Consider the following 27,498-nt stretch of genomic DNA (forward strand, 5'->3'; position numbering starts at 1 on the left):
AAATTAAGGGTTATGGGGAGAAAGCGGGAAAGTGGAACTGAGCCACCTCAGATCAGCCATGATCTTACTGAATGGCGGGGCAGGCTCAAAGGGCTGGATGGCCTACTCCTGCACCTACTTCTTATGTTCTTACAGGTACGTCACAAAGTACAAATGTTTTTTTCTAAATCAATGGCCTGATTTTAACTCTGTATAAGTGGATGGGTTTGAACGAGTTAAAATCAGGTTCATTTTACTTGCACAATAATCAATAAAGTTTTCTCACATTAAAAGATTGTTACCTTCCAACAAACACTGCGGAATCGGCTGCTTCTCAGCTGCCCATTAATCCCCTTCAGTCTTATTCTTGCGAAATAATTACTATGTCCAAACAGGTCTTCCCATTCTTTGCTAATAATTGAAAAGCAAAATACCTGCATAAAATTCATGGTTCTGACTGAATTCAAGTCAGCATTCATTTAATGTGTATTAATAAATATCTGGTATCCTTCAATTGTGCAATTTTGAACCAAGTAGGCACACAATACCAGTGAAACATGACTTGGAATTTAATGCTTTTTTAAAACTGGTACTAGCAGTAATTTAGGAATTGAGTACTCTTCAGAGTAAGAATCCTGATATCCTGGATGATAGATTTCCCCTCTTACCTCACTTATTTTAGAAACATAATTATGCTGTGCAAGATATACAAAGGCAATCTTCACTTCCTGAAGGGAAGATAAGTCATTGCTACTGACCATATTGGAGTGAATCAAGCAAGGACAGTCCTATGGAGGAAAGAAAATGGAGGATGATTGGAGTTGTTAACTGTATTTAATAGCAGGTAAAATGAATGACAAGAAGAAGCACTGTGGTGAACTCAGAGGATGTCAGTGACTCTGACCAATATGGTGCATTGTGCACAGAGTGGAAATGGGTCTGAAGTATTCAAAAGTATATTTGCATGAGAAGCTATTACACTGTTATTGATAATAATGGATGCATTCAAAAAGTTGAGAGGAAAAGAAAAACAAAGGATTAATTGAAGATTTGGTAGTTTGAAGAAGTAATAATGAAGATTTTGAAAATTAGAGAGTGACACTTAGGCAAGGAAAGCTAGTTGTGCATTGAGTTGGTTTGGGAGGGAACGAGCAAAACATGAAATGGATCTCATGGAGGAAGTAAGGGATGCAGAAAAGTTTAAAAAAATTAAGTAGGGTCAAACCAGGAGTGGGAAGGCAAGGGCAAGGAAGGACGGAAGAGGTTGCATAAAACATTACTAGTTGCTCACAACTGATGTTGGAAATTAGGATGCAGTGGTGAGGATAGGGTTTGGGGGGAAGAAAACTGTTGTTGAGCAAATGAGTCTGAGATTACCTTTGCCTTTGAGAATAATCATGGAGTTATAGGAGAATTTAGATGTGGTAAGATTATTTGAAAAGATCAAGCTGGAGTTAATATTTCAGGTTGATGACCTGAGTTCTGGTCACTGAAAAGTCATTGCTATGAAACATTAGTTCTGTCTCTCTCTGCATTGATGCTGCCTGATTTGCTGAGTATTGCCAGCATTTTCTCTTTTTTTGTGTGACGGCTTGATAAATGAAAGTAACAGCAATTCGGAGCCACCCCAGTGGACAAGAGTCAATGTTTAAGGTGCAGCCCCATTAAACTGCAGTCGATTGATTCGTATCACTAGAGTGCAACAGAAAAAAAAAGCATGCAAACATCAGGTTCAAAGGATTTTATTACTGGTGGCCACTGATCAAAATACAGTTACACATTATTCCAAATTTTATTTTAGGAATTCAAGTATAAAATTTATCCTACATATTTGAAAAAAATGCAAGTATTTCTTATTATTTTAAATGTTGGTTTCATGCGACCATAAATTATAGTATCTACTGCGAACCCCTAGATAAACAACTTAAATATGTCTCCAAGGCTTGGAAACACTAGAGAACAAACACCTTTGTTTCATTAATATACAAGGTGAATAAATTGTCAAATGGGAACAATTAGAAATTAATTGTCCCGAAACATTGGCAGAGAACTGGACCAGCGCTGACCATTGAAATCCTATAATGATCTACAAAATAAACACATGTTATAATGATTCATCATTCAGTCATGCATTACAATCTTCTCAAAGCCCAGTTTAAAAACAAATATACTTTTATTTAACCTTGCCTCAATTTCATCAGTGACAGAAATGGGTTGGGTTGAGCTGACTAAAGTGAAATTCTGACTGCAGTTTTATCGCAGGCTGATGGCACAGAACCTGAACTCAGGAACATTTGGCAGCTGATTTAAAACTATGGCAAAGAACTTTCTCTCAAAGGAAGTAGTGAGAAATCTCTCAACACCATATCCACGAGATACTCCCAATTGTACAAACTTCTGCGCCTCAGTACATGCTTTGCAAGAAATACAAAATATATTCATACTGATTTTGCATATTTTACAAATAATGAAACAAACTCAGATTGATACAGTAAGATTATTCTCAAAAAAGGTACATGTAGAAAGAGACAGAAAACAATTAAACTCACTTGGTTCAGATTATTCACGGTGTCCAGCACCTCACATCATACAAGTAGTGAAAGGATATATCAAAGGATTGGGGAGATATCAGAATGCAGCTATATTTGGCTCAGCGTTGCTGAACCAAGCTCACAGAATAATGGCAACAGAGTAACAAAACTTATGGAAAATCTTGTAGGAGTACATAAGACAATGCAGAGTGCAGAACTTTTAAGGTAAGGATGCCATACCTTATGGAATGTATCCCATTTAGCTCAAAATAAACAAGTCAAGAATTCCATTACTACACACTTCAGAGCGATTTAATGCCAATTCTAAATTCAAGGGGATTGATCATGAAACCATGGATAAAGGATATTCTTCTGTGTTGCAAATGTTAGGATATAGCTTTTCCCATTCGGATCATTAATCTTTTGTCTTGGAGACCCAGCATCAGATGCAAGCAATCAAACTCTAATGCCATGTCAAATATCCACTCAAACTCTTTCAGAGGGTTAAACCAGTACGCTTAAATCTTGACACAGGACCGGAAGCAATACAGGTAATCTCCCATGTCCACCTTGCACTTCCAGAACAGAGTCAAACCTGTACCACAAGCTTGAGTAATAAGCAGATGGTACAATATCTTAAACTGGTTTTCCTTTTTACTATTACAAACTGGAATTTTATCAGCACATTCCCAGATAGCATTCCATGTCTCTTCGTCAGTATTTACTATAAGGTCTTTTTCCCAAGACTGCAGCACACCAAATGTATTTTCACAAAATTTAGGGTGTAGAATGTCATAAAATTTATTAACTAATGGGTAGCAGGATTTTTCACTGGGGAAATTTGCATCATAAAGAAGAGTTAACTTATTAAGTTACTAAGGTGCAAGTGTCAAAAAAAAGTGTTTCAGAAAATGAAACTGTTAACACAACTGCTCAAAAGACGGTAGTGCCATCAAATACATCACCTACAGAGACCTCTATCACTCCAGATTATCAAAACCATGGTTCCTATAACCTGGTGGGAAATCCAGATTACTCTGAATGTGAGAAAGGTTGAAAGTTAAATTAGATTTCCTCAACAAGTCATGGACCACTGTCTAAGCCTTGAGTGTTAGTGACAATAGGATTAACACACTTATTCTAATGTCACCTTAGGATCCCTGAGAGATAAGAGTGACTACATAAGAAAATAAGAACATGAGAAATTGGCGCAGGAGTAGGCCATCTAGCCCCTCGAGCCTGCCCTGCCATTCAATAAGATCATGGCTGATCTGAAGTGGATCAGTTCCACCTTCCCGCTTTCTCCCCATAACCCTTAATTCCCTTGTCTATCACAAATCTATCTACCCTTAACTTAAATATATTTAGCGAGGTAGCCTCCACCACTTCAACAGGCAGAGAATTCCAGAGATTCACCACCCTTTGAGTGAAGAAGTTCCTCCTCAACTCTGATCTAAACTGCACCCCCCCCCTCTTATCTTGAGGCTGTGCCCCCTAGTCCTGCTGTCCTTTCTAAGCAGGAAGAATCTCTCTACCTCTACCCTACCCATCCCCTTCATTTTCTTATACGTCTCTATAAGATCCCCCCTCATCCTTCTAAACTCCAACGAGTACAGACCAAGTCTATTTAGTCTCTCTTCATAGGCCAACCCCCTCATCTCCGGTATCAGCCTAGTGAACCTCCTCTGCACTCCCTCCAAGGCCAATATATCCTTCCGCAAGTGCGGCAACCAAAACTGCACACAGTACTCCAGCTGCGGCCTCACCAGTACCCTGTATAGTTGCAGCAAGACCTCCCTACTTTTATATTCTATCCCCCTCGCTATGAAGGCCAACATTCCATTCGCCTCCTTGATCACCTGCTGCACCTGCAGACTGGGTTTTTGCGACTCGTGCACAAGGACCCCCAGGTCCCTCTGCACCGTAGCATGCTGCAGCTTTTCGCCTTTTAAATAATAATCCTCCTACTATTATTTCTGCCGAAGTGGATAATTTCATACTTGCTAACATTATACTCCATCTGTCAGGTCCTTGCCCACTTGCTCAGCCTATCCCAGATCTCTGGGGAAGATCTCTGAGGCATGTATGAGCAAGTACAAGGACTATCAAGCCATGTGGAGGAAGGGTCTCTCACGCATAAGTCTAAACTGGAAAGCTAACTGATACATCTTAACGTTTGGCATCCGTAGCCCTCCTTTAGAACCAGGCAACTGCAGCTTAGCTAATTTCAAACAAGGCTTCCAAACAAAACAGCTTGAGCAACCCATAAACTTAATTATGGAGATAACAAGATAGTTAGTATTTGCAGCAGTAGCCTAGGTTATAATGTTCACCTTAATCAAAGCAATTTTACCCAAGCAGGAAATCGGTATAAATGATCAACGATGTGGGTTCCACTGAATAGACGACAATAATGAAGGAAGGTTTGCTTTATATAATGGCCAAAAATCAGGGATAATAAGAATATTCAAATAAGTAAACCCCAATAGGACCATCTGAAGGGAAACGAGAAGAAGGAGGGGGTCTCCCTCCTAACTTGCTCAAGTGCACTGCCTTTTGATTACATGAAGTTAATCTTTTAACCTGAAAAAAAGAATCTAGCTACCACATCAATAATAGCATGAACAAAATCTTTTGACTTAGAAACAAACAGCAATACATCATCCATATGGAATGAAATTTTACGCTGCTTACCTCCAGTAGACAGCCCAAAATCCTGAGGGTCATATCTAACGGCCTCTGTCAAAGGATCAATAGCTAGAATAAGAAAAAGGGGGGCCTAGTCTCTCCCTGAAGGCCAAAATTCTCAGATCTATAACCATTTATAAGGACCGCTGCATTGGTTTCCTATGGAGAACCTAAAGTCCCCCTCCCAATCCACATTTATGCAATACAGAGAACAAATAAGGCACTGTTGCTAAGTTTGCAAATAATACAAAGATATGTAGAGAGACAGGTAGTACTGAGAAAGTGGAGGGGGGTTGCAGAAGGACTTGGACAAGTTAGGAGAGTGGGCAAAGAAGTGGCAAATGGAACACAATGTGGAAAAGTGTGAGGTTTTGCACTTTGGAAGGAGGAATGGAGGCATAGACTATTTTTTAAATGGGAAAACGCTTAGGAAATCAGAAACACAAGAGTGTTTCAGAATATAAAACTGTTGACACATCTGCTCGTTGGGAGTCATTGTTCAAGATTCTCTTAAGGTTAATGTTTAGGTTCAGTTGGCAGTTAGGAAGGCAAATGCAATGTTAGCATTCATGTCGAAAGGGCTTCAATACAAGAGCAGTGATGTACTTCTGAGGCTTTATAAGGCTCTGGTCAGACACAATGTGGAGTACTGAGAGCAGTTTTGGGCTCTGTATCTAAGGAAGGCTGTGCTGGCCTTGGAAAGGATCCAGAGGAAGTTCACAAGAATGATCCCTGGAATCAAGAGCTTGTCGTATGAGAGATGGTTGTGGACTCTAGGTCTGTATTTGTTAGAGTTTAGAAGGATGAGGGGGGATCTTACTGAAACTTACAGGATACTGCAAGGTCTGGATAGAGTGGACGTGGAGAGGATGTTTCCACTAGTAGGAGAAACTAGAATCAGAGGGCATAATCTCAGGTTAAAGATAAAACAGAGATCAGGAGGAATTTCTTCAGAGTGTGGTGAATCTGTGGAACTCTTTACTGCAGAATGCTGTGGAGGCCAGATCATTGAATGTCTTTAAGACAGTGATAGATAGGTTCTTGATTAAAAAGGCAATCAGGGGTTATGGGGAAAAGGCAGGGGAATGGGGATGAGAAAAATATCAGCCATGATTGAATAGCAGAGCAGACGCGATGGGTCTAGTGGCCTAATTCTGCTCCTATGTCTTATGGTCCTCTTCACAAGCCAAAGCCACCACACTAACATGCTGCATTGGAGGGCTCTCTGCAACACGAGTTTGTCAATTAGCGGGTTAAGATGGCAATTAAAATCATCACCAATAAAGGAATAATGAAGGCCAGTTCAGCAAAGTTTATTTGTGACTTTGGGGAATAATTAGGAGGACCTCAAACATTCATTAACAACACATTGTCCCATGTATCAGTCTCTTAACAGCTACATATCCATCCTCTTTGTCTTTCTCTTAGGTTTCTAAATTAAAAGGCAGATTCTTATTAACCAATACTGCTACCCCTCGACAGCTGGTTGAGAGAAAAGCAAAAATACCTGTCCCAACCAGTACCTCTCAAGTTAAGATGTTGTCTGTCATCCAGATGAGTTTCTTGTAACTAATCTATCAAAGTTATAGATGACAAATATGGTGGTTTGACACAGAATGTTAATGCTCTCTTCAAGAAACTGCAGAATACCAGGAAGAGGTATTCTCTTTTTTAAGAAAAGACAAAATCTTCTTTCTTTGAATAGGATGGTGAATTCTGCGCACATTCCAGGAGCAAATCTTTAAAGAAGTTATTGCCATTGCTTATTCAAGCAGAAGAAATACTGGATATTAACACAGGTAAAATGGCAATTAATCCACCAAGGATTTATGACACACTTGGGCGAGCGCCAAAGGATGCTTCCCCCATCCTCAGCTATGTTGGAAATGCCAACAATACAAAGCTTTTCCCAGGATATATGGTCTGCCTCTACCATCATACACACTACCTCCATATTAAACAACTTGCCCACCTCCCTGCAGTGGCGCTACTCATAGAACAAATCATAGAACAAATTATAGAACCTTACAGTGCAGAAAGAGGCCCTTCAGCCCATCGAGTCTGCACCGAACACAATCCCACCCAGGCCCTACCCCCATGTCCCTACATATTACACCCACTAATCCCGCTAACCTACACATCCCTGGACACTAAGGGGCAATTTCTTAGCATGGCCAATCAACCTAACCCGCACATCTTTTGGACTGTGGGAGGAAACCGGAGCACCCGGAGGAAACCCACGCAGACACGAAGAGAATGTGCAAACTCCACACAGACAGTGACCCGAGCCAGGAATCGAACCCAGGACCCCGGAGCTGTGAAGCAGCAGTGCTAACCACTGTGCTACTGTGCCGTCCTCACTTTAAGTATAAATATAATAAAGGACATTATGTGGGAAAAGTCCATTACTATATATGCTCGGATTATAAGATGAAAAGATGGACAAAAGTCGCACTGTTCTAATACCATACAACTTGCACAAAACACTCCTCAGAAACAAGTACATTGTGGGATGCATTCCATTAAGGATAAATGGATAACACTGGATTCATCGGAAATCAGGATAACAAGCAAAAATTTGCCATTATGCTTGCTCACAGGATTGTCCCTATCAACGTGATAAATCACATAGCAGGATCAACTAAGAGATGAAATTACAGGGGAAACATTCAAGGATTAACGAAGAACTGCAAAATATGACTCTAAACGGGATAATTGGTCAAATTTGCCTCAGAGCACAGTTGCAAGACTGACTCCATTAATGTGAAAAGGGCACAATACAGGATCAGCAAAAGGATACAATTACAGGGTATAGTCCAGGATTAACAAGGAGCTGTGGATCGCGACTCTGAACCATTGTCTTTCGTGGAATCTAAAGAAGCTGAAGTTTCAACAGGGATGTCCTAATGGACCCTTTGAGGATAAATCAAAGGACAGCAGGATAATGCACGATTCCAAAAGCCTTCAGGCATTTTCTAACCTTATTGAAGCCTCAGCATGTTTGCTGCGCTGCCATCAAGAAGTCCTGGAAGAATGAGACTCTTGTTGCATCACCGAGCCAAATCCCACCACAACTGGCAGCTTCCAAAACTCTTTGGCGATCTATTAAGTTATTTAAATGCATGATATTAGGCTGTGGGCTTTGGCTTTACTTGGACCTCAAGGATAGGATTTGATGTGACCTTTCGAGCTGCCAGGATGAGATGTGCCCTTTTAATCTGCCATGCCTTTGTGTCGAGGTTAAGAAAATACGGTTATCAGCTTTCAAGAGATTTAACTGGAAGGTTACCCTCAGCTCCTTTTGGAAGGCCGATCACATGGATTTTTTTCTTCCAGCCCTGGTTTTCTATGTCCATCAAGATTCAGCTGATTCTCTAAGGATTGCAACTCAGCCTAAACCGAAGAAGTGGCACTTTTGGTTTAAAGTATTCTATCTTCTGCCTCATTAAACCTCTTCCTGGTATCCTGCAGTTCATTGAAGAGACCATTAACATTCTGTGTCAAACCACTATATTTGTCATCTATAACTCTGATAATGTTTGTAGTCATCTCCTGCACACCTTCAAGAGCACCAGACCTAGAGCCTACTCTCCAGGCTGAGGGCCCAGCTCCATTCTGACTGCCTCTTTTTACTGAGGATTTTCTTGACATCACTCAGCACTTTGTTATTAAAACTCCACCCATTTTGGGGAGTATCCGAAGCGGGACATTTTCTGAGTGTGTAAAATAGTTATGCTGGAGTTAGAGGTGGTTTTATTTCTAACTCTTTCAAAGTAAATAATAGTGTATCATTAGAACCATCTAAAGTTAACAATTCAAACCGTTAAGTTGGATGCTTTGCGGTGCTGCAAAATTGTTCAGGGTAAGTTAGCACTTCTCAACAATGTGGCCTCCTTCTGCACTGTAGGAATTCTATGATTCTAATTGCCATGCAAATCTTTACCTGGGGACGTCAAGGAAGAGATTTTCCCAGTGTATCCTTGGGGTGTCTCCAAATGCAACACTGAGGAGACAGAAAGTTTTCAGCTACACTGATTTTCAATGGATCTGCAACTGACATTAATCTCGGCCTTCTAAGAGTCATCTTCCTCCTTGTGACTATCCTCCTCCTTTCAGAAATGCAATAATTATGGACTGTTATTTACTCATGGTATTATGCCTGCTTCCTGGACAACAGATATTAAGGTGCATACAATATAAATATTAAGTGCAAACATTTTCTTTGCAGATGATGTTAACATGAGAAATCTTGACTGTTCAAATGATTACCATCTGTGACATTTTGCACTGCAGGGATGCCTATCAATCTGTCAAAGCTCTAACCAGCTGATGCCCTCTTTCCACAAGGGAAGTGATGAATGTACTCATGTGAAACTTTGATACAGGTGTGCATTGCAGATGTCTACAAGTGGAGATGGCATCACATATTCGTATACCTTGCCATGCTGTGTTAACTCAATATCTTTACACTTTGCTTTTTCTCAAGGTTTTTCCCTGCTTGCTTGAGGATCTGTAATTAGTGTTACTAATACAAAGTTAATAAGTTTGTTATGTTTTGGGACTCTGAAGGTACAGAGGACTTGCACCTGTAAATAATGACCAGAGCAGCTGTGTTAATGGTGGAAAGACGTTTAGGGTGGAATTTTATGAGATTTTTTTTAAGTGTCCAGCTAGTCTGAAAATGGGAGAGTCCTAGATCTGTTTTATGGGTGGGTTTTCATGCCCAATCTTATGCATTCTATGAAAAGATGGCTGAGTCAGTTTCTAGCCAGACAGGCTGTGAGCAAGGCTTACTTCACCAGCCAGCCTGTAGAGTGAAGTATTGCGCATGTGCAGACCCCTGATGCTGCACATGCACATTAGCAGTAGCAGGAGTCTGACAGATTGAGAGAGTGCTATTAGGCCTCTGCTACTGCAGGCAGTCTGAACTAGCTCCACCCCCTCCCAAACAATCACGGGCCCCCGTGTCCTGTCAAACTTCCCCATTGCCCAGAAAGATCCTGTTCCCTCCCATGTCGATCGCAGGCAGAGTGGCAGCAGGTCTCCCCACTGCCATCTAGCCTGCCCCCCATTGGCTCCACCCCCTGCACACCACCCATTGGCTCCATGCAAGCACACCCCCATTAGACCTGCCTCAAGGCACTGCCTGATTGACGGTGCCAAGGTACCCAGTGGATGTTGCCCAGATGCCAGGCTAGCAGTATCAAGCTGCTAAGGTAACTTTGCCAGTCTGTCACTGCCCAAGGGCCACCTTCGCCTTACAACTGGCCCCCCTGGAAGACCTCAGTGGCCAGTTCTACTGGCATGGCCAACACTACAGTTCCCCATTCATGGGGAACAGGTGTGTTCCTCGCCGGAGAGAACCTCTCCCGGCGAGGCCATAAAGGCAAGTGAGCCTGAACGATTGAGCGCCAGGTTCACTAAACACATGTAAAATGCTATTTACATAAATTTAAATAAATTAATAAGCCTCTTGCCGATTTCCAGCGAGAGGCTGACCGCGCCAGAAATCCGGGTGTCATAAAATCACAACAGGCGCAAAAACGGGCGCCATTCCTACTAGCCACTTCAACCCGATTTTACAACATTTTCGCACAGCAAAACAGGTGCAAAGAGAGGTCATAAAATTCCGCCCGTAGTGTCCAAGTATCACAGAGGTGTTAGAAATGTCAGGCTTTACAAGTGGTTATTCCTTATGTTGTCTATTTAATTCCAAGATAGAACTGAGTTTGGGGTTTAGAAGATAGTTAGAGCATTTCTTCCTGGATACAGGAACCATGTGATACATGTTGCCATGGAGGTGGGATTTGAAAGAGGAACAGCTCATGAAAAGCTATTGTAGAATCAGATTACAGGGTTTTCTGAAGATATCACAGCCAGTCTCTATTTGTTCACCATGCAGAACATGGATGGCAGCTTGTGTTCAGATTGAAGAGGCTAAATGCAGGAGGATATAAATGGATCCACCTAGCTTTGGTTAGAGGAAGAAATCTCCAGAGTAACTCTCACTGTGAAAGTCAATTCAGGAATTAATCGTTACTTGGTAGAAAAGGAAAAAGGAAATGTCTGAGAATAGCTTTGGATTGATTCTTTGCAAATGCAGTGTCTAGTTAAGGAACAGAATAAAGCAGTATCATTCAGGGACCTTTTGGATGTTTTAAAAGTTAAATTAAGGATTTCTTCTGTAATTTAGAGTACAGATTGCCAACTGAATAGTTCTAGAACAATGTCATTTTTAGCACATTTATTACAGTTATTCTTGAAACTTTAAATCTTGTGTGGTCTTACTGTCAGTCACTGAAAATTAATTTTTTAATAAAAATATCAGTCTCTACAGGGGTCACAAAGCTAAAAATATAAATAATTTTATTAATAGCTTCTATCTCACTGAGTAGGCTCCAGGCCATCCAAATAAAACAATCTGCTTTGAAAACTCTGCTGACACTTTGATAGTTTTAGCAAGTTCCACTACATTGTAAAACAATGAGCAATGTCCGAAATAAAACAAGTCAATTCACTACATCTTTCACTGTTAACAGAGCCTTTAAAAAAATCCAGCCCCTGAATCTTCACAAAAAACTAATCATCTCTCTCCTTGGACCATATTCTGTGTACCAATTTTTTGATGTGGCGATGCCAGTGTTGGATTGGGGTCAGCAAAGCAAGAGTCTCGCAATACCAGATTAAAGTCCAACAGGTTTACTTGGTAGCACAAGCCACAAGCTTTTGGAGTGCTGCCCCTTCATCTGGTAAATGGGAGTTCTGTTCACAAACAGGGCATATAAAGACACAAACTGAATTTACAATTTGTTACTCGATTCTCCCACTCACCTGATGAAGGGGCAGCACTTCGAAAGCTTGTGGCTTGTGCTCCCAAGTAAATCTGTTGGACCTTAACCTGGTGTTGTGAGACTTCTTGCTGTACCAATCTTTTGTCAGAATCCATCCATTAGATTGAGATACATTTCTTTTAGACAATTAGACTAACAAATAGGGGCAAAAGCATTACCACTGCTTAGCTTCAATGGTGGAGGCAAATCCAAGACCATGAGGGTTTCATGCCTTGGTAACTTCCATTGGAAAAGCTTTTCCTAATAACTTCAAAATGCTTTTTACAGATCATCTTGAAGCAGTTGTTAAGAGTGTGAAAGCATAAACATGAAGTAGGAAAGGCAATGAGGATTGGTCGCCCCTGACATATCCAGATATCTGGGGAGGTGTCTGTAAACATATATTGTAACCAGTGAAAATATTTGTTTTGGGTGTTATTGCAGTTGTATTTGGTAGCTCCTCAGAAATCTTTTAACTTACCAAAAAGATAATAGCTCAAACTTTGCCAATAACCCTGTGCAACAGGCTCAAAGGGTTGAATGGGCTTCTCTTGTTACAAATATGTACAATGCCACATAAATATCCACAACAATAAAGATTATGCTGGCAACTAAAAAAAAACCTAAATGTAAAACCAGCAGATTTCACAAACAAATTGAAGCACTGAAAAGCAAAAACATTTGTTTTCAGAGGAATACAACATCTAACTGCTTTTCAAAAGTTTGTTTGCACAGACTAGCTCCCAAGATCTACAGTGCACCATATTCAGCTCACTAAGCAGCAAACTCAAGAACACAACACAAGAAATAGAAGGAGTAGGCCACTAGAACTTTTCCACCATTCAATATGATCATGGCTGATCTATGCCGGCTTCAACTTTTCTGTGCCATTTCCCCATAGCCCTCCATTCCTTGATCTATCAAATATTTATCCACCTCCATTTTAAACACTTCTAATGATCCAGCCTCCACAACCCTTTGGGGCAGAGCATTCCAGCGATTTACAACCGTCTGCGTGAAAACATTTCTTTGCATCTCAGTTTTAAATGTCCAGTCCTTTATCTAGCAGCTATTGTCCTTGTTCAAGACTCTCCCGCAAATGAGAATGTCTCTACCCTATCAAGCTCCTTCAGGATCATACATGTTTGAATAAGGTCACCCCTCACTTTTCTCATCTCCAAGGAATACAGGCCCAGGATATTTAGTTTCCTTGATAGGACAATCCTCTCATCCCAGGAATGAGTCTGGTGAATCTTAGAACCACAGAAAATTACAGCTCAGAAACAGGCCTTTTGGCCCTTCTTGTCTGTGCCGAACCATTTTTTGCCTAGTCCCACTGACCTGCACTTGGACCATATCCCTCCACACCCCTCTCATTAATGAACCTGTCCAAGTTTTTCTTAAATGTTAAAAGTGACCCTGCATTTACCACTTTATCCAGCAGCTCATTCCACACTCCCACCACTCTCTGCATGAAGAAGCCCCCCCTAATATTCCCTTTAAACTTTTCTCCTTTCACCCTTAACCCATGCCCTCTGGTTTTTTTCTCCTCTAGCCTCAGTGGAAAATCTTCTTTGGATTGCCTCCAATAACCTCATTAAGGTTAGGGAACCAAATCTATATGCAGTAGTCCAGGTGAAGCTTCACCAACACCCAACATAATTGCAACAAAACCTTACAAACTTTTAAATTCCAACCTCCTTTGCAAAAAAGACCAAAGTACTGTTTGCCATCTTAACTACTTGTTGGACCTGCTTGCTAGTTTCTTGTGATTCATGCACTACAACAACTAGATTTCTCTGTATTCCATTCACCTGCAGTTTCTCTCAATTTAGATAATAATCTGCCTTTCTATTCCTCCTACCAAAGTGCATGACCTCACACTTTCCCACATTAAACTCCATTTGTCAGGTTTCTGCCCAATCACCCAATCTATACATATCCTGTTGCAGAGTCACAATATCTTCATCACAACATGCCTTTCCATCTATCTTTGTATCATCGGCAAATTTGGAAACTTTACATTCTGTTCCTTCAGGTTTTGCCTGAGGTGTAGTGACCCTCAGGCTAAACCACCACCAAACAGCCTACTGTCATCTAAGACTGTGGCGACTACGTTACGCCTGTGTTGAGTATGTTCAATTATCACCAACAACAATTATCTTGTCTATAAAAAAAAATACTGAAAATGAAGTACTTGAATTATAGAACGACTTTACTGTTACAGAAGGAATTGTTTGGCTTTTTCTCCCTTCTCCAATTTAGTTGCTTATTTACCATTTTAAAACCATAAGAGCTTGGTTACATCAATTGGAGAACCGAGTACCGATTTATTTTGGTACTCAACTGGTCTGATTAAGCCCAGTTACTCCTGTTCACATTGATAAATGTAAATGAGCTGTGAAAACAGTAATGACTTTCATTACAAAAATAATTTCATCCAATCATGCAAGAAGAAATCAACAATTGGGTGATCTGTCGATATATGCTGAGGTCCCCGAGTTCAAATTCCTCTTTTGTCAAGAGGAACTTGAAAGGTTTTCTTGAGAGAAACAAAAAGAAATATTACATGTTGTTTGTTAGTAACTCAGCTCAGCAGGGATGTCAGCAGGTGACTAGTACATAAGCTAATTCCACAGATAGGAATTCCATAGGTACAGAGAAGCAAAATAGTCGATGAATAGGCTGATATATTGACTGAAGCTACTAACCTCACTTGGCTGTACCATGTTCATTACATAGGAACATTGAAAACCAAAATACCATTTCTGTATCAAAATAAATCTCTCCCCAAATATTCAGTGCATGCTTATTTTAAATAGAGTAGGTCCTTTAAAAGGAGAAGGTAACTGTGGAGACAAGTACTTTTAATGTAAACTAATTATCTCTTTATGTGTTCCACTTTTTAAGCACTTCTTTTTACTTTCAGAGAAATCAGCATCTGAAGGGCTCTTCTCTTTGGAACTGAACACACATCATAATGATGGAGATTCACTCAGGTTGCATTAGACAAGGAAACAATCTTCATGGAGCACATCTGATACTCGAGTTCTGACGAGAGCAAAAACAATCAATTTTCAGACAGATCTGAAGCAGCCTTTTATATTTTGTTCTGGATGAAGTTAAGTTTGAGAAACCCAAGGTTCTTATCAATGCCCAGTTTTGGCACACAACAGATATGATTCAGGGATATCATCTACACAGCAATTTCTGTCAAATCTGTTTTAAACAGAAATGTATAAGGGGGAAAATAATTTAAAGCAACCATTTTTATTTCTTCTATTTTACACAAATTATTCATTAGAACTTTTCAATTAATTTAGCGACTATAACAGTGGCCATTTGTGTATTTTGCAGTCTGAAAAGAAATTATTCTATTGAGTGGTTGTGTGAGTTGATCAAGATAAAATTAATGGGCTGGATCTTGCTGGAAAAATAACGGTATGTTAACAACGCATGTCCTATTACTGCAAAAAACGGCCAGCAATTCCAGGGAATAAAGAGAAATGCTGCGAGTTCCGAATTTCAGAGCTTAATCAATTCATGCGCTCTCTTAGCACCTGTTATTTTTAAAGAATTTTCTGGCTCAGTCCACTAAAAGAACGATCAAATCGCCACTGAAAAGTCTGGACTTGAATTTAAGTAGTGCAAGTATCCCTTCAAAGACATGACAATTGTTAATGTAAAGCCAATCGGCCTTACTAGTCAAGAAATTGCATAATTTAAACTTCACCCTTATTCCTGCATGTAGTAAATTGGGGCTAGAGATTTTAAGAATGTTAACATTTTTCTTACTTTAACTATTTCTTTCTCTCTGAAACCAAAAATCCTTTCCCTCACTTTATTTCTCACTGCACCTAATTTAGTTCTAATTCACCTGCTTTCTCCTTATGTTCACTGTGTCTTTTTAAAAGCTTAAATCTCATCTAGGTGGTGCACTGTGAAGAGACACTGGAGCTAATATTTCAAGTCTGGGTGATCCTTCAGAGGATGTCCAGGATTATAACTGGCTGCCACGTGGTGTACAACATAGTACTGCAAAGGGGAGAAGAAAGGCCAATCAAGGTCATGGAAGGGTTGCGAATGTCCTCAGATGAAGATCGTGGAAGGGAGGAGGGCAAAAATCTCATGGTAGCTCTCCCAGATGCCAAAGTCATACAGTGATGTGCCAGGGCTGTCAGGGCAACATGACATTCAATCATTTTGACTGAGTGATACACCTGCTTGACTATCATTTCCTCATCTGAAAGAATTGCCTGCTCCAATTGTCGGTACCCACTTCAGCCAGCCTCCACCCAGAGTTACCGTTATATACGTTCTTTACCCTCTAGAAGGCCAAGGGGAGTGGACCATTCTCACATGGGATGCAAAAAAGCCACTACCACAACCCCAACCCCCTCCACTCCTGGATATTGGGTTTGAATTGACACTCAAGACAATGAAGCTATCATGAGCCATCTGTTTGCTTCTTAGCCACAATGTCAAGCCTATAATTGTATGAGCAGCATATTAGCTGCTCTCACTCATTAGTGTGAGATCCCAACAAATGTACATAATTGTCAAGTAAAAGTATATTGTGATATTTGTATATATGCAAACAACTTAACAGTGCCACAGCACCTATGTCACCTTCTGCCCTTAGTATTTATTAGTTTTTCTCTGGCACCAATTACAACCCCCAAATCAGCAGCTGGTGAGCAAGAGGCTGCTGAGAGTGATGCTCCGCCACATCATTACACGTGGGACACATGTCCACCACACACACTAAATTTACATTCAGATTCTTTGTGGGACTTTACAGCCTAGCACGAGTGAGACTGGAAATTCCCGCTCAAGGTCAACAGAAATTTCCGTTGTCGGACCCTTGCCTGCTCCAATTCTGGGCGGTCGAGTTCCAGCACGTGTCACAGCTACAGACACGCAAGCAGACGTCATATTTAGGAACTGTACTCTTCTTCGTAAATTCCACCCTCTTTTTTCTAATTAGCAGCACTGACCAAGGACTAGTCATGGCCCCTATTAAATTTGTTAAGAACTGGTGCAAACTAGCCCAGTAAAGAAAATTTGGAGGTGTATAATATGGCCAGAACTGCCAGAATCTTGCAGTAGCCGAAGACCAATTTCTGCAAAAAGAAAATATAAATTCTGTAGCAGGGCTATCCAGCAAGTGCTGAAACATTAATTTTATATTATGAAAATGTATTTACTTGCTATTGAGAAACATACCATAAAAATAAACTATACTTACAATCATACATTAACTTAATCATTATTGCAATCAAGCATTAATGGCTTTTAAAGCTGTAAGTATCAGCAATTTTAATTTAAAAGCTCAAGCCACTTTTATAATAAAAAAGCTTTTTAATCACAAATCCCCTTACTCATGAAAAATAATTTAGAATCATATAAAATCCTATTAAACATGGCATTAAACTATTAACCAAGATGAAAGCAGTAAACTATTAAAAACTAACTTCTAACAAGAGATCAAAAGAAGTCCTTAAATTATCCATGGTTCACACTGAAGCCATTCTGAAGCAGAAAAGCTGTAATGAGAGGACCAGTGCAATGAAAGAACCAGTGCACATTAATTCCAACAGCAGCACTTCTAACCTTTTACAACCATAGAATCATACAGCGCAGAAGAGGCCCTTTGGCCCATCATGTTTGCACCAACACATTAGAGACATCTGAACTTTCATCTAATACCATCTGCCAGCACTGGCCCATAGCACTGAATGTTATGAGGTGCCAAGTATATATCCAAATACCCGCCTCCACAACCTTCCCAGGCAGAATGCATTGCAGTCAGACTGTCACCACCCTCTGGGTAAAAATGTTTTTCCTCACATCTCCCCAAACCTCCTGCCCCTCACCTTGAACCTATGTCCCCTTGTAACTCACCCTTCAACTAAGAGGAACAGCTGCTCCTGATCCATTCTGTCCATGTCTCTCATAATCTTGTTTACCCTTCTTAGGTCACCCCTTAATCTTCTCCGTGCTAAAGAAGACAACCCAAGCCTATCTAACCTCTCTTCATAACTTAAATGTTCCATCTGGTGGTGAATCTCTGGAATTCTCTGCCCGTTGAAGTGGTGGAGGCTACCTCGCTGAATATATTTAAGTCACGGGTAGATAGATTTCTGATAGGCAAGGGAATTAAGGGTTATGGGGAGAAAGCGGGAAAGTGGAACTGATCCACTTCAGATCAGCCATGATCTTATTGAATGGCAGGGCAGGCTCGAAGGGCTAGATGGTCTACTCCTGCTCCTATTTCTTATGTTCTTAGCCCAGGCAGCATCCTAGTAAATCTCCTCTGCACCCCCTCCTGTGCAATCACATCCTTCTGATAATGTGGTGACCAGAACTGCACACAGTACTCTAGCTGTGGCTTCACCAAAGTTCTATGCAACTCCAACATGACTTCCCTGTGTTTGTAATCTATGCCTAGATCGATAAAGGCATGTGTCCTCTATGCCTTTTTCGCCACCCTATAAATATGCCCTTCTGCTTTCAGAGATCTGTGAACAAACACACCAAGGTTCCTTTGTCCCACAGAACTTCCTAGTGTCCTACCATTCATTGAATACTTTGCTGTCAAATGACTCCTTCCAAAGTGTATCACCTCACACTTTTCAGGGTCAAATTCCACCTGCCACTTTTCTGCCCATTTGACCACCCCATATATATCTTCTTGTAGCCCAAGATACTCCGCCTCACTGTTAGCCACCCGTCCAATCTTTCAGGAAATACTCACCAGGGTAAAATTGCTGAGGTTGGAGACATGTTCTAAAAGGAAAACTGGTGGATTTTGACTTTTTTTTAAGGAAAAAAGGCAAGGGAAGCTGCAGATATCCAATCTGTTGTGTTTAACCAGAGAACTCCATTCTCTATGTTCACAGAGGAAAAGAGGAGTTCCAAAGAATTGGGTGGGGCCAAGTAACTTTCAAATGAGAGAAGTTCAACTATGGAATAAATGCCAAAAGTGTGTCTGTGTGTGTATTAGACGGTTGTGGCATGTGACTGTTGGCAATGGGAGATGGTTGCATTCTCTCTTGTTGGAGATGTTCATTGCACAGCACTTGTGTGATATGAATGTTACTTGCCACTTACCATCCCAGAGTTGAATACCATCCAGGTTTTATTGCATATGGACATGGACTGTTTCAGTATCTGAGTTGTCATAAAAGGTGCTGAACACTGTGCAGCCAGTGAACATCCCTAATTCAGACCTTAAATGATGGAAGAAAAATCCTTGATGATATGACTGTAGATGTTTGGGTCTAGGACAGTGTCCTGAGGAACTTTTGCCAATGTGTTCTGGGACTTTGATGATTGACTGACATCCACAACCATTTTTTTTGTGCTAGGTATGACTTTCTCTGCACCCATTCCTGTGTTGTCTTCTCCCACTCCCCCACAACCGATCCCCTCCCCCAATTACTGATTCCAATTTACTTCATTCTTGCTAGGATTCCTTGATGCCACACACCATCAAATGCTGCCTTGATATCAAGGGTAGTGACTCTCACCTCTCCTCTTGAGTTCAGTTCTTTTGTCAATGTCTGGATAGAAGTTGTAATGAGGTCGAGAATTAGGGGACCTGGCAGAACCCAAACTAAGTACCAGTGAGCAGGTCAGTGCTGTGTGTTGCTTGATGCAATGTTGACGACACCTTCCATTACTTTGCGAATGATCGGGAGTAGAATGATGGGGTGTGATAATTTGTTGGCTAAGAAAATTCTTTGTATACCAGCAACAGTAGACAAAAATATTACGGCAGTTGAAAGGAGAAACCTGTAATGAGGGCTGTTGAAAGTACTGCAGGAAATGAGGCAAGAACCAGCAGTTAACATAACACATGGTAATGCATTAAATCAACAATAACTTTAATGGTGAAAACATGGAACTTGCTGCCCAATGAAGTAGTTTTGATGCATTCAGCACAGGCTTATTGCATAAATTGATCAGAAGAGAATAGTGAAGCAAAGGGACAGAACGTGGAGGGCAAATTACCTATAAAGTACATGCACCACAACATGGCCGTTATAATTGCAAGTTTTGATAATAAATTGTGCGTGTGTTATTAAGGAAAAGGTAAAAACAAGTAACATCACTTTCATACAAAGTTACAAGGAATGGTTTGTAACTCAGGCAAGTAGCCATAATATTAACCTGTTAGTTAGGAAGACAAAAAGGGGTCACAAAATGTCCTTGACAGATAGGATTAAAGAGAATCCCAAAGTATTTTATACATATATTGGGAACAAAAAGGTATCTAGAGAAAGAGTTGGTCCACTCAAGGACAAAGGAGGGAAATTATACATAGAACCAAAGGAAGCGGGTGAGATCCTTAATGAGTACTTTGCATCAGTATTCACAAAGAGGGACATGTTGATTGGTGGTGTCTCAAAGGGACATGCAAGCCGTTTAGAACAAGTCATCATTACGAGAGAGGAAGTGTTAGGTATATTAAAAAGCATTAAGGTACACAAATCCCCAGAATGGCACCATCCCAGATTTATTGAGGAAAACAAGAAATGAAATTGCTGGACCTTTAATAGAAATCTTGGTTTCCTCATTGGAACCTCACCTGTGGCCAGAGGATTGGAAGATAGCCAATGTTGTCCCATTATTTAAGAAGGGTAGCAAGGATGACCCAGGTAATTATAGGCCAATTAGCTTGAGGTCAGTGATACTGAAATTGTTGGAGAAAATTCTTAGAGATAGTGTTAATACACATTTGGAACTGAATGATCTTGGTAGTGACAGAAAGCACGGTTTTGTACGAGGGAAGTTATGTCTCACTAATTTGAGTTTTTTGAGGTGGTGACAAAAATGGTTGATGAGGGAAGGGCTGTGGGTGTTGTTTACATGGACTTTAGGAAAGCATGGCAGGCTGGTGCAAAAGATTAAATTACATGGGGCTCAGGGGTGAACTAACTAGACGGATTCAGAACTGGCTTGGCCATAGAAGACAGAGGGTAGTGGTGGAAGGGTGTTTTTCTGAATGGAGGTTTGTAAACAGTGGTGTTCCGCAGGGATCAGTGCTGGGTCCTCTACTGTCTGTAATATATATATATGACTTGGAAGAAAATGTAGCTGGTCTGATTAGCAAGTTTGCGGATGACACTAAGATTGCTGGAGTTGCGGATAGTGATGAAGATTGTCAGTGAATACAACAGGATATAGATAGGTTGAAAAATTGAGCAGAGAAATCGTGGATGGAATTTAATCCAGACAAATGCGAGGTGATGCATTTTGTTAGATCCAATTCAGGTGGGAGCTATAAAATAAATGGCAGACTCATCAGGAGCATAGACACACAGAGATCTGGATGTGCAGGTCTCAGTTCCTTAAAAGTGGCAGCACAAGTGGCATGCTTGCCTTTATCGGATGGGGCGAACATAAGAACATAACAAATAGCAGCAGGAGTAGGCCATCTAGCTCTTCGAGCCTGCTCCCCCATTCAATAAGATCATGCTGATCTGAAGCGGATAAAAGTTGGAAAATTATGTTACAGTTACATAAAACATTGGTTAGGGCATATTTGTGTCCAATTCTGGTCACCACACTACCAGAAGGACGTAGAGACTTCAGAGAGAGTGCAGATAAGGTTTACCAGGAGGTTGCCTGGTACGGAGGGTATTAGCTATGAGGACAGATTGAATAAGCTGGGATTGTTCTCCTTGGAAAGACGGAGGCTGAGGGGTTACCTGATAGAAGTTTATAAAATTATGAGGGGTATAGATTGGGTGAACAGTTGGAAGCTTTTTCCCTAAGGCAGAAATGACAATTTAGACCATAAGGATTAGTCCACTCGGCCCATCTGCCATTCAATCACAGCTGATATTTTTCTGACTTTTCTCCATAACCCCTGATTCCCTTATTAATTAAGAACCTATCTATCTTGGTTTTAAAGATACTCAATGACCTTTGTAATTTCAAGGGGGTAGAGGTTCAGTGGAGGTGTGCAGGGGAAATTTTTTTACATAGAGGGTGGCAGTGGCCTGGAATGCACTGCCAAGTGAGGGTGATTGGGGCAGATACCTTAGCAACATTTAAGATCTGGATAGATACATGAACAGATGGGGAATAGAGGGCTACAAGTGGTTGTTCTAAATAGGACAACATAGCAGGCGTGGAGGGCCAAAGGGCTGTTCCTATGCTGCACTGCTCTTTGTTCTTTTATTCAGATATTCCACAATTTTATCCCACATACGAAACACAGAACAATCATCATCATGTCAAATCCTACAGTGAAGATTTCAAGTTTATATATTAAAAATAAACCAAACATCATGTTGAAATACTGTAAATTAACTATTTAAATTAACTGTACAACTCCACTGTAAATACCACCATTCAACCGCCGATCTAGTGGTCAGGATCATATGCTGCTGCTCATTTATAGCTGCCATTACAATTTCATTAAATTGATTGCAGTTTTTAAGCTATATATATTGGCTTTGATAACTTCAGACTGGAATATACTATTTGCACATATAATTTTGGGACACTGAGTTTTTGTGCCATTACCTTTGCTGCTCTTGCCAAGATATTTTGGGGCTGTTTTTTTCTCAGCACCGGACAGTTGCAGAGCTAGCACAGGACACCTGATGTGTAGCATGCTAGAATTTGACATTAGCTTGATCCAGTTGTACCCCTGGCTCAGGTCTGTCTCCAGCAGTGTCTTGTACTGGCAACTGAGTGATGGGGTATGGCCAGAGAAGTGTAAGCCTTTTATACCTGTGACCATGGCCACCAAAGGCTTACACTTCTCAGGACATTCTTGCAAATGGAATATAGAAATCATCCAACACTGATAGATCCAACAAAAGAAGGTCATTTACCTATTGGCCCTTCTGCATTTTGCCTCAAGGCTCCCTCAGAACCTCTAAATAGAGAGGCTTCTGGCACAGAAACCACTGCCAGCTTTTTGGGCCCCCTTTAGAAATGGGAGCCTGGATACAATCACAGGAAATGAATGTGGGAGGGTTATAAACAGTCTTATACTCATCATTATGGTATTGCCTGTAATTACTGCAAATATAAGCTCTGCACTTTCCCTCATAAGCCCTAAAAATCTTGGGACAATTTAAATGGGCAGAGAATTGGTATACTAGTTCTGCAATTTCTTTTGTGCCAAGGATTATGCTCTCACTGGATACTAACAACAGGGAAATGGAAAATTTAACTCAACAAAATATAGTTCCAAGGTTATATATTAAAAAAAAGGCTGAAACTCACTATGCCAAATTAGTGCAGCTTTTCAATGCAGAATAGAGGCTTGAGTTCTAAACTTGGCTTTAATTGACAGCGAATTTGGCTACTCAAATTGACAAGTTGAGCATCAAGTTCTGCATTCATTATTTTATTAATTCATATTTTAAAGTTTTATTAAATAGAGATATATGCAACTTCAACTATTGTACCTTGTCTCACATGGGAAGCTCTGGTAAAAAATTAATTTTAAAAAGGTTCCTCCCTCACTCACATCTTTGGATGATTCTTAGATTTGATTACCTGTTCAAGTGTGCCACATTAAAACAAGCCTGTAGATAGATTAATTGGATGGAATGTGCCTAACTGTGGAGGAATTTTTACACATAAGTATATAACAAAGGAAAAATTTAATCTCAAGTAAAGAAGTTTCTAAACCCCTCTGGCAATATTTCTCCCAAATATGTAGGTTTGGGAACAGAGAGGAATACTAGACCTGGAAATGAGGCACAACAGATGTAAAACACCAGTGACAAAGAATGCATCTTGTAATACTTGTGTGAATTGGTCAGGAGGTATTGTTTGTACTGTTCCATAGCCTTTTTCTCACACCAACATAAAATGGGATTTACCGGCATTTACACTGATCCAGTATGTTTAATTTTGAGATTATTAGGCTGTGTAGATGGTTAATACAATTTTGTTGGTTGACGTGTCCTGATTATCTTGTGTAATAAAGCTTTTGTTAGTAGTGGTCATCTTCATCATCCTCAATACCTTAATTGTTGGAATGCAACACAGTTCATTCTTCTATTGACAGAGACCCTGTTACACGCCCATTTCCCATGCATCCAGAAAAACACTTCACAAACTACGCAAAAAAAAGATACAAACTGAAATAAATACAAACCAGAAATAGGAATGGTCACTAAAAAAAAAAATTTCAAAACAACATGGAACTGTTGCAAAATAGAAGTGAGAAGAGTATGGTTAGTTTTGGAGCCACTTAATCTTAAAGACATAATGAGATGTTGCAGTATTTTAAGACAAGTTTCAGCAGGCAAACATTAAGCAATTTTTTTAGATTAACTGTCTAAAATGTAGTCTTCAAGGTATATTTAAAAATAATTAATCTAAGAATTTTTAAAATAATTTTATAACTTTGAATGGCTTACATTGAAGAACATAATCATCACTTCTCTGCAAACAGCTGATTGCAACTAATGTATATTTATCTACAGGACACTTCAGTTAAATAGACAGTTGTCTGCGAAGAGGCATCAATTATATTCCCTAGGGGTGCTGATAAGGTTGCAAATGCAGAATTAATGAGTGAATCAGGTAGAGTAACTGTAGATTTAGTGATAAGTAATGGAACATTGAATTGATCCATTGAACGTAGTCATTTGGTGTAAGGCGTGATGGAACCAAGATCTTCTGACTAAGTGTAACATTTGACAGTACTGTGTTCCTTGGTGTGCATGAATTTGCTTGTCATGTACACATTCTTTTAAAACTCACTACAAATATTGACAAGTGATTAATGAACAGAAATGCTAAAAGCATAAAACTTCAGTACAGTAAGAACTTTCTCCTTGTAAGGCTGCTGGAAATTTGCCATGAAAATATTCACTGAAATGATCAATTTGTCACTTATGCCACAAACCTGGTCAGTACATGACATTTCTTCTGTATATTTGGACTATTATGTAGCTCTATTGGCAAATCTTGCTTGGTTACTTTTTGTATCATTCTAAGATAACGTACGATACTTAATTCTCATGTCCAAATTCAGCTATTTAAAAAAAAACTCCACATTTTAACAAGATCTTCTGTCAGTAACTAATATTGTATAAAGAGAAATGTTGACAATTTGTGTGAATTCTAACGTAAAGAATCTGTAAGGATTTGTCTCCCTTGGGACACTATGCTTGGTGGTTTATAATACAAGTATCACTTGCTAAAATGATACAATACTGTAAATTAATCATTTTACTTTAAAGCTAGTTTTCATCCCTCCTTCACTGCTCCACCTTGTCAAACTGTACCAAGGCAAGATTGATTACCATGTAATTTGGTTAACATCACTGCATAAAAGATATATACACCAGCTTTGTTCAAAATAAACTACAAATGCAGGAATAATGCAACCTCCAATCACACTCAATGTTTCAAACCTATAGTATGTTAATATAATTAGATATCTACTGTGCATAATAGCATCTATAAATAAAGGTTATTTTCGTACAAATAGAAAGCTACATATACAGGCACCAGGATATCTTTTAAGGTAAATAATTGGAAATCTAATGGCTATCAGTAACTGCTTACACAATGGCATTCCTCACGCCTATGATACTTCTGTTTTTACACATTTCCTGTTCTGCTAACTGAATCAACCTTGCAGGGTGGCTAGTTTCAGGTAAATTGATACACCTGATTCCCATATTTCATAATTAAATTCTCAGACTGTACACTAATTCAAAAGCAAGTCACCATTATTCACAACTATGGAAATAACTCCTAAACATCTTATTTTAGTAAACCATAGACTGTATCTTGTGATAAAAAGTTAGTTTTTTTGGATTAATTAGCATTTTTAAAAGTGTTATTTTTAGTAACTATCACATCAGAAACAATGACTTTGTGAGTGTCCAGATAGCCTTATAGAACAATATGCCATTGAGCCAACAAAGGTTTTTGCCATATTAGATTGAACAATGAGTTATGGGGCACATTTTGTTAACTGTCAACTGTTAGATAGTGCATGACCATTTATCTAATAGTAATTATATTATTGGGTTATTATAGTGCTTGAAACTGAGAAATGTGTAAGATCTACTAAATTTCTATTTGACTTCAAATGTTAACTCTTGTTTTTCTCTCCATTGATGTTGCTAAATCTATGGATTATCTCCACAGATGGGACCAGACCTGCTAAGTATTTCCTTTGTTTCTTTTTCAGATTTCCAGCATCTGCAGTATTTTTGTTTTACTGAAGTTCTAGATTTAAGTACGGCCATCAAGGACAGGTGTCTCACTGAAACACACATTTCTCACTGGGCTTGACAGAGTAAATGCTGGAAGAGTGGGGTAGGGAACGTGGATGTCTAGCACAGGGGGACAAATGTGGGCACATCTGTTAATGGGCAAAATGACAGAAATTCAGTAGGAAGTATTCAAAAGATAATGTGGATGTGACACAGAAACAGTTCATTTCCCTATAGGACACGGGTGGCATGAGGCATAGTGGTTAGCATTGCTATCTCAGAGTGCCAGGGACCTGGCTTCAATTCTTGCCTCAGATGACAGTCTGTGGAGTTTGAGTTCTCTCCCCGTGTCTGCGTGGGTTTCCTCCGGGTGCTCCGGTTTCCTTCCACAGTCCAAAAATGTGCAGGTTAGGTTGACTGGCCATGCTAAATTGCCCATTGGTGTCAGGGGTATTAGCAGAGTAAATATGTGGGATTATTGTCAGGGCAGTTCAATGGGTTGAATGGCTTCCTTCTGAGCTGTAAGGATTCTCTGATTCTATGACAGCAGTTCTCAAATAACACAGTGATGGGTTGGAAAGATACAATGTGCAGCAATGGGTGACAAAACAGTTGGTAAAGTTTAAAAAAAGGCATATAAAAAGAAACTTGCAAGGATGTCAAAATCAATGTAAGATTTTCATACTTATATTAGGAAAAAGGAATAATGTGGGCCACTTGAAAATTGATGATGGTAATATTGTCAATGGAAAGAAGTCAAATAATTACTTTGTGTCAATATTTACAATTGAAGAATAAGTGCCAGACACACCAAGAAAAGTGTACTGAATCAGGGATGGGACTGTATTTTTGGTATCTGCTTGGGGTGGAAATGGGGTGGTGAAGGATGCAGTTCCCAGAACAGGCATGTTTCACATCACAGTGAGAAGGCAGATCTGAGACCTAGCCCGATTTATTTTGAAGGCCAATTACCATTGTTAAGGAAGTCACTGGGCTTAAAGGATAGGTAATGTTTTTCATGGGGACCAGTATGTGCTGTTTAGGGCAAACCAGCTGAATGAAGCAGAACACACAGTGGGCTGCGTGAAAGGGTGATCAGGGATTCAGCCATTAGGAAACAGATGTCACAGGCTCAAATTAAGTGGGAGAGAGAGTTAACAATAAATCAATGCAAGAGGGTCAACAAGCTCCTGAGCTCACAGGGATATAGGACGAAGGGAAAAGGTCGACAAACAGACAGCGCAAGCATATGAAGAC

The 27,498-nt window shown here is 39.9% G+C and overlaps 1 protein-coding gene across 9 annotated transcripts in view; it reads right to left on the reverse strand.

Annotated features, from left to right (window-relative positions):
* The window catches only part of tbc1d5 (TBC1 domain family, member 5), a 478,503-nt gene that overhangs the window by 225,876 nt on the left and 225,129 nt on the right, over positions 1-27,498 (reverse strand). For all 9 annotated transcript variants that reach the window (XM_080209683.1, XM_080209656.1, XM_080209674.1 and 6 more), the window contains one exon: positions 282-390. In XM_080209683.1, the coding sequence (XP_080065809.1) occupies positions 282-390 (109 nt within the window). The remainder of the gene's footprint in view (positions 1-281; positions 391-27,498) is intronic.

This window comes from Carcharhinus amblyrhynchos, chromosome 2 (assembly GCF_965287045.1).
Source record: "Carcharhinus amblyrhynchos chromosome 2, sCarAmb.v2.hapA, whole genome shotgun sequence".
In the NCBI taxonomy this organism is placed as follows: Eukaryota; Metazoa; Chordata; class Chondrichthyes; order Carcharhiniformes; family Carcharhinidae; genus Carcharhinus; species Carcharhinus amblyrhynchos.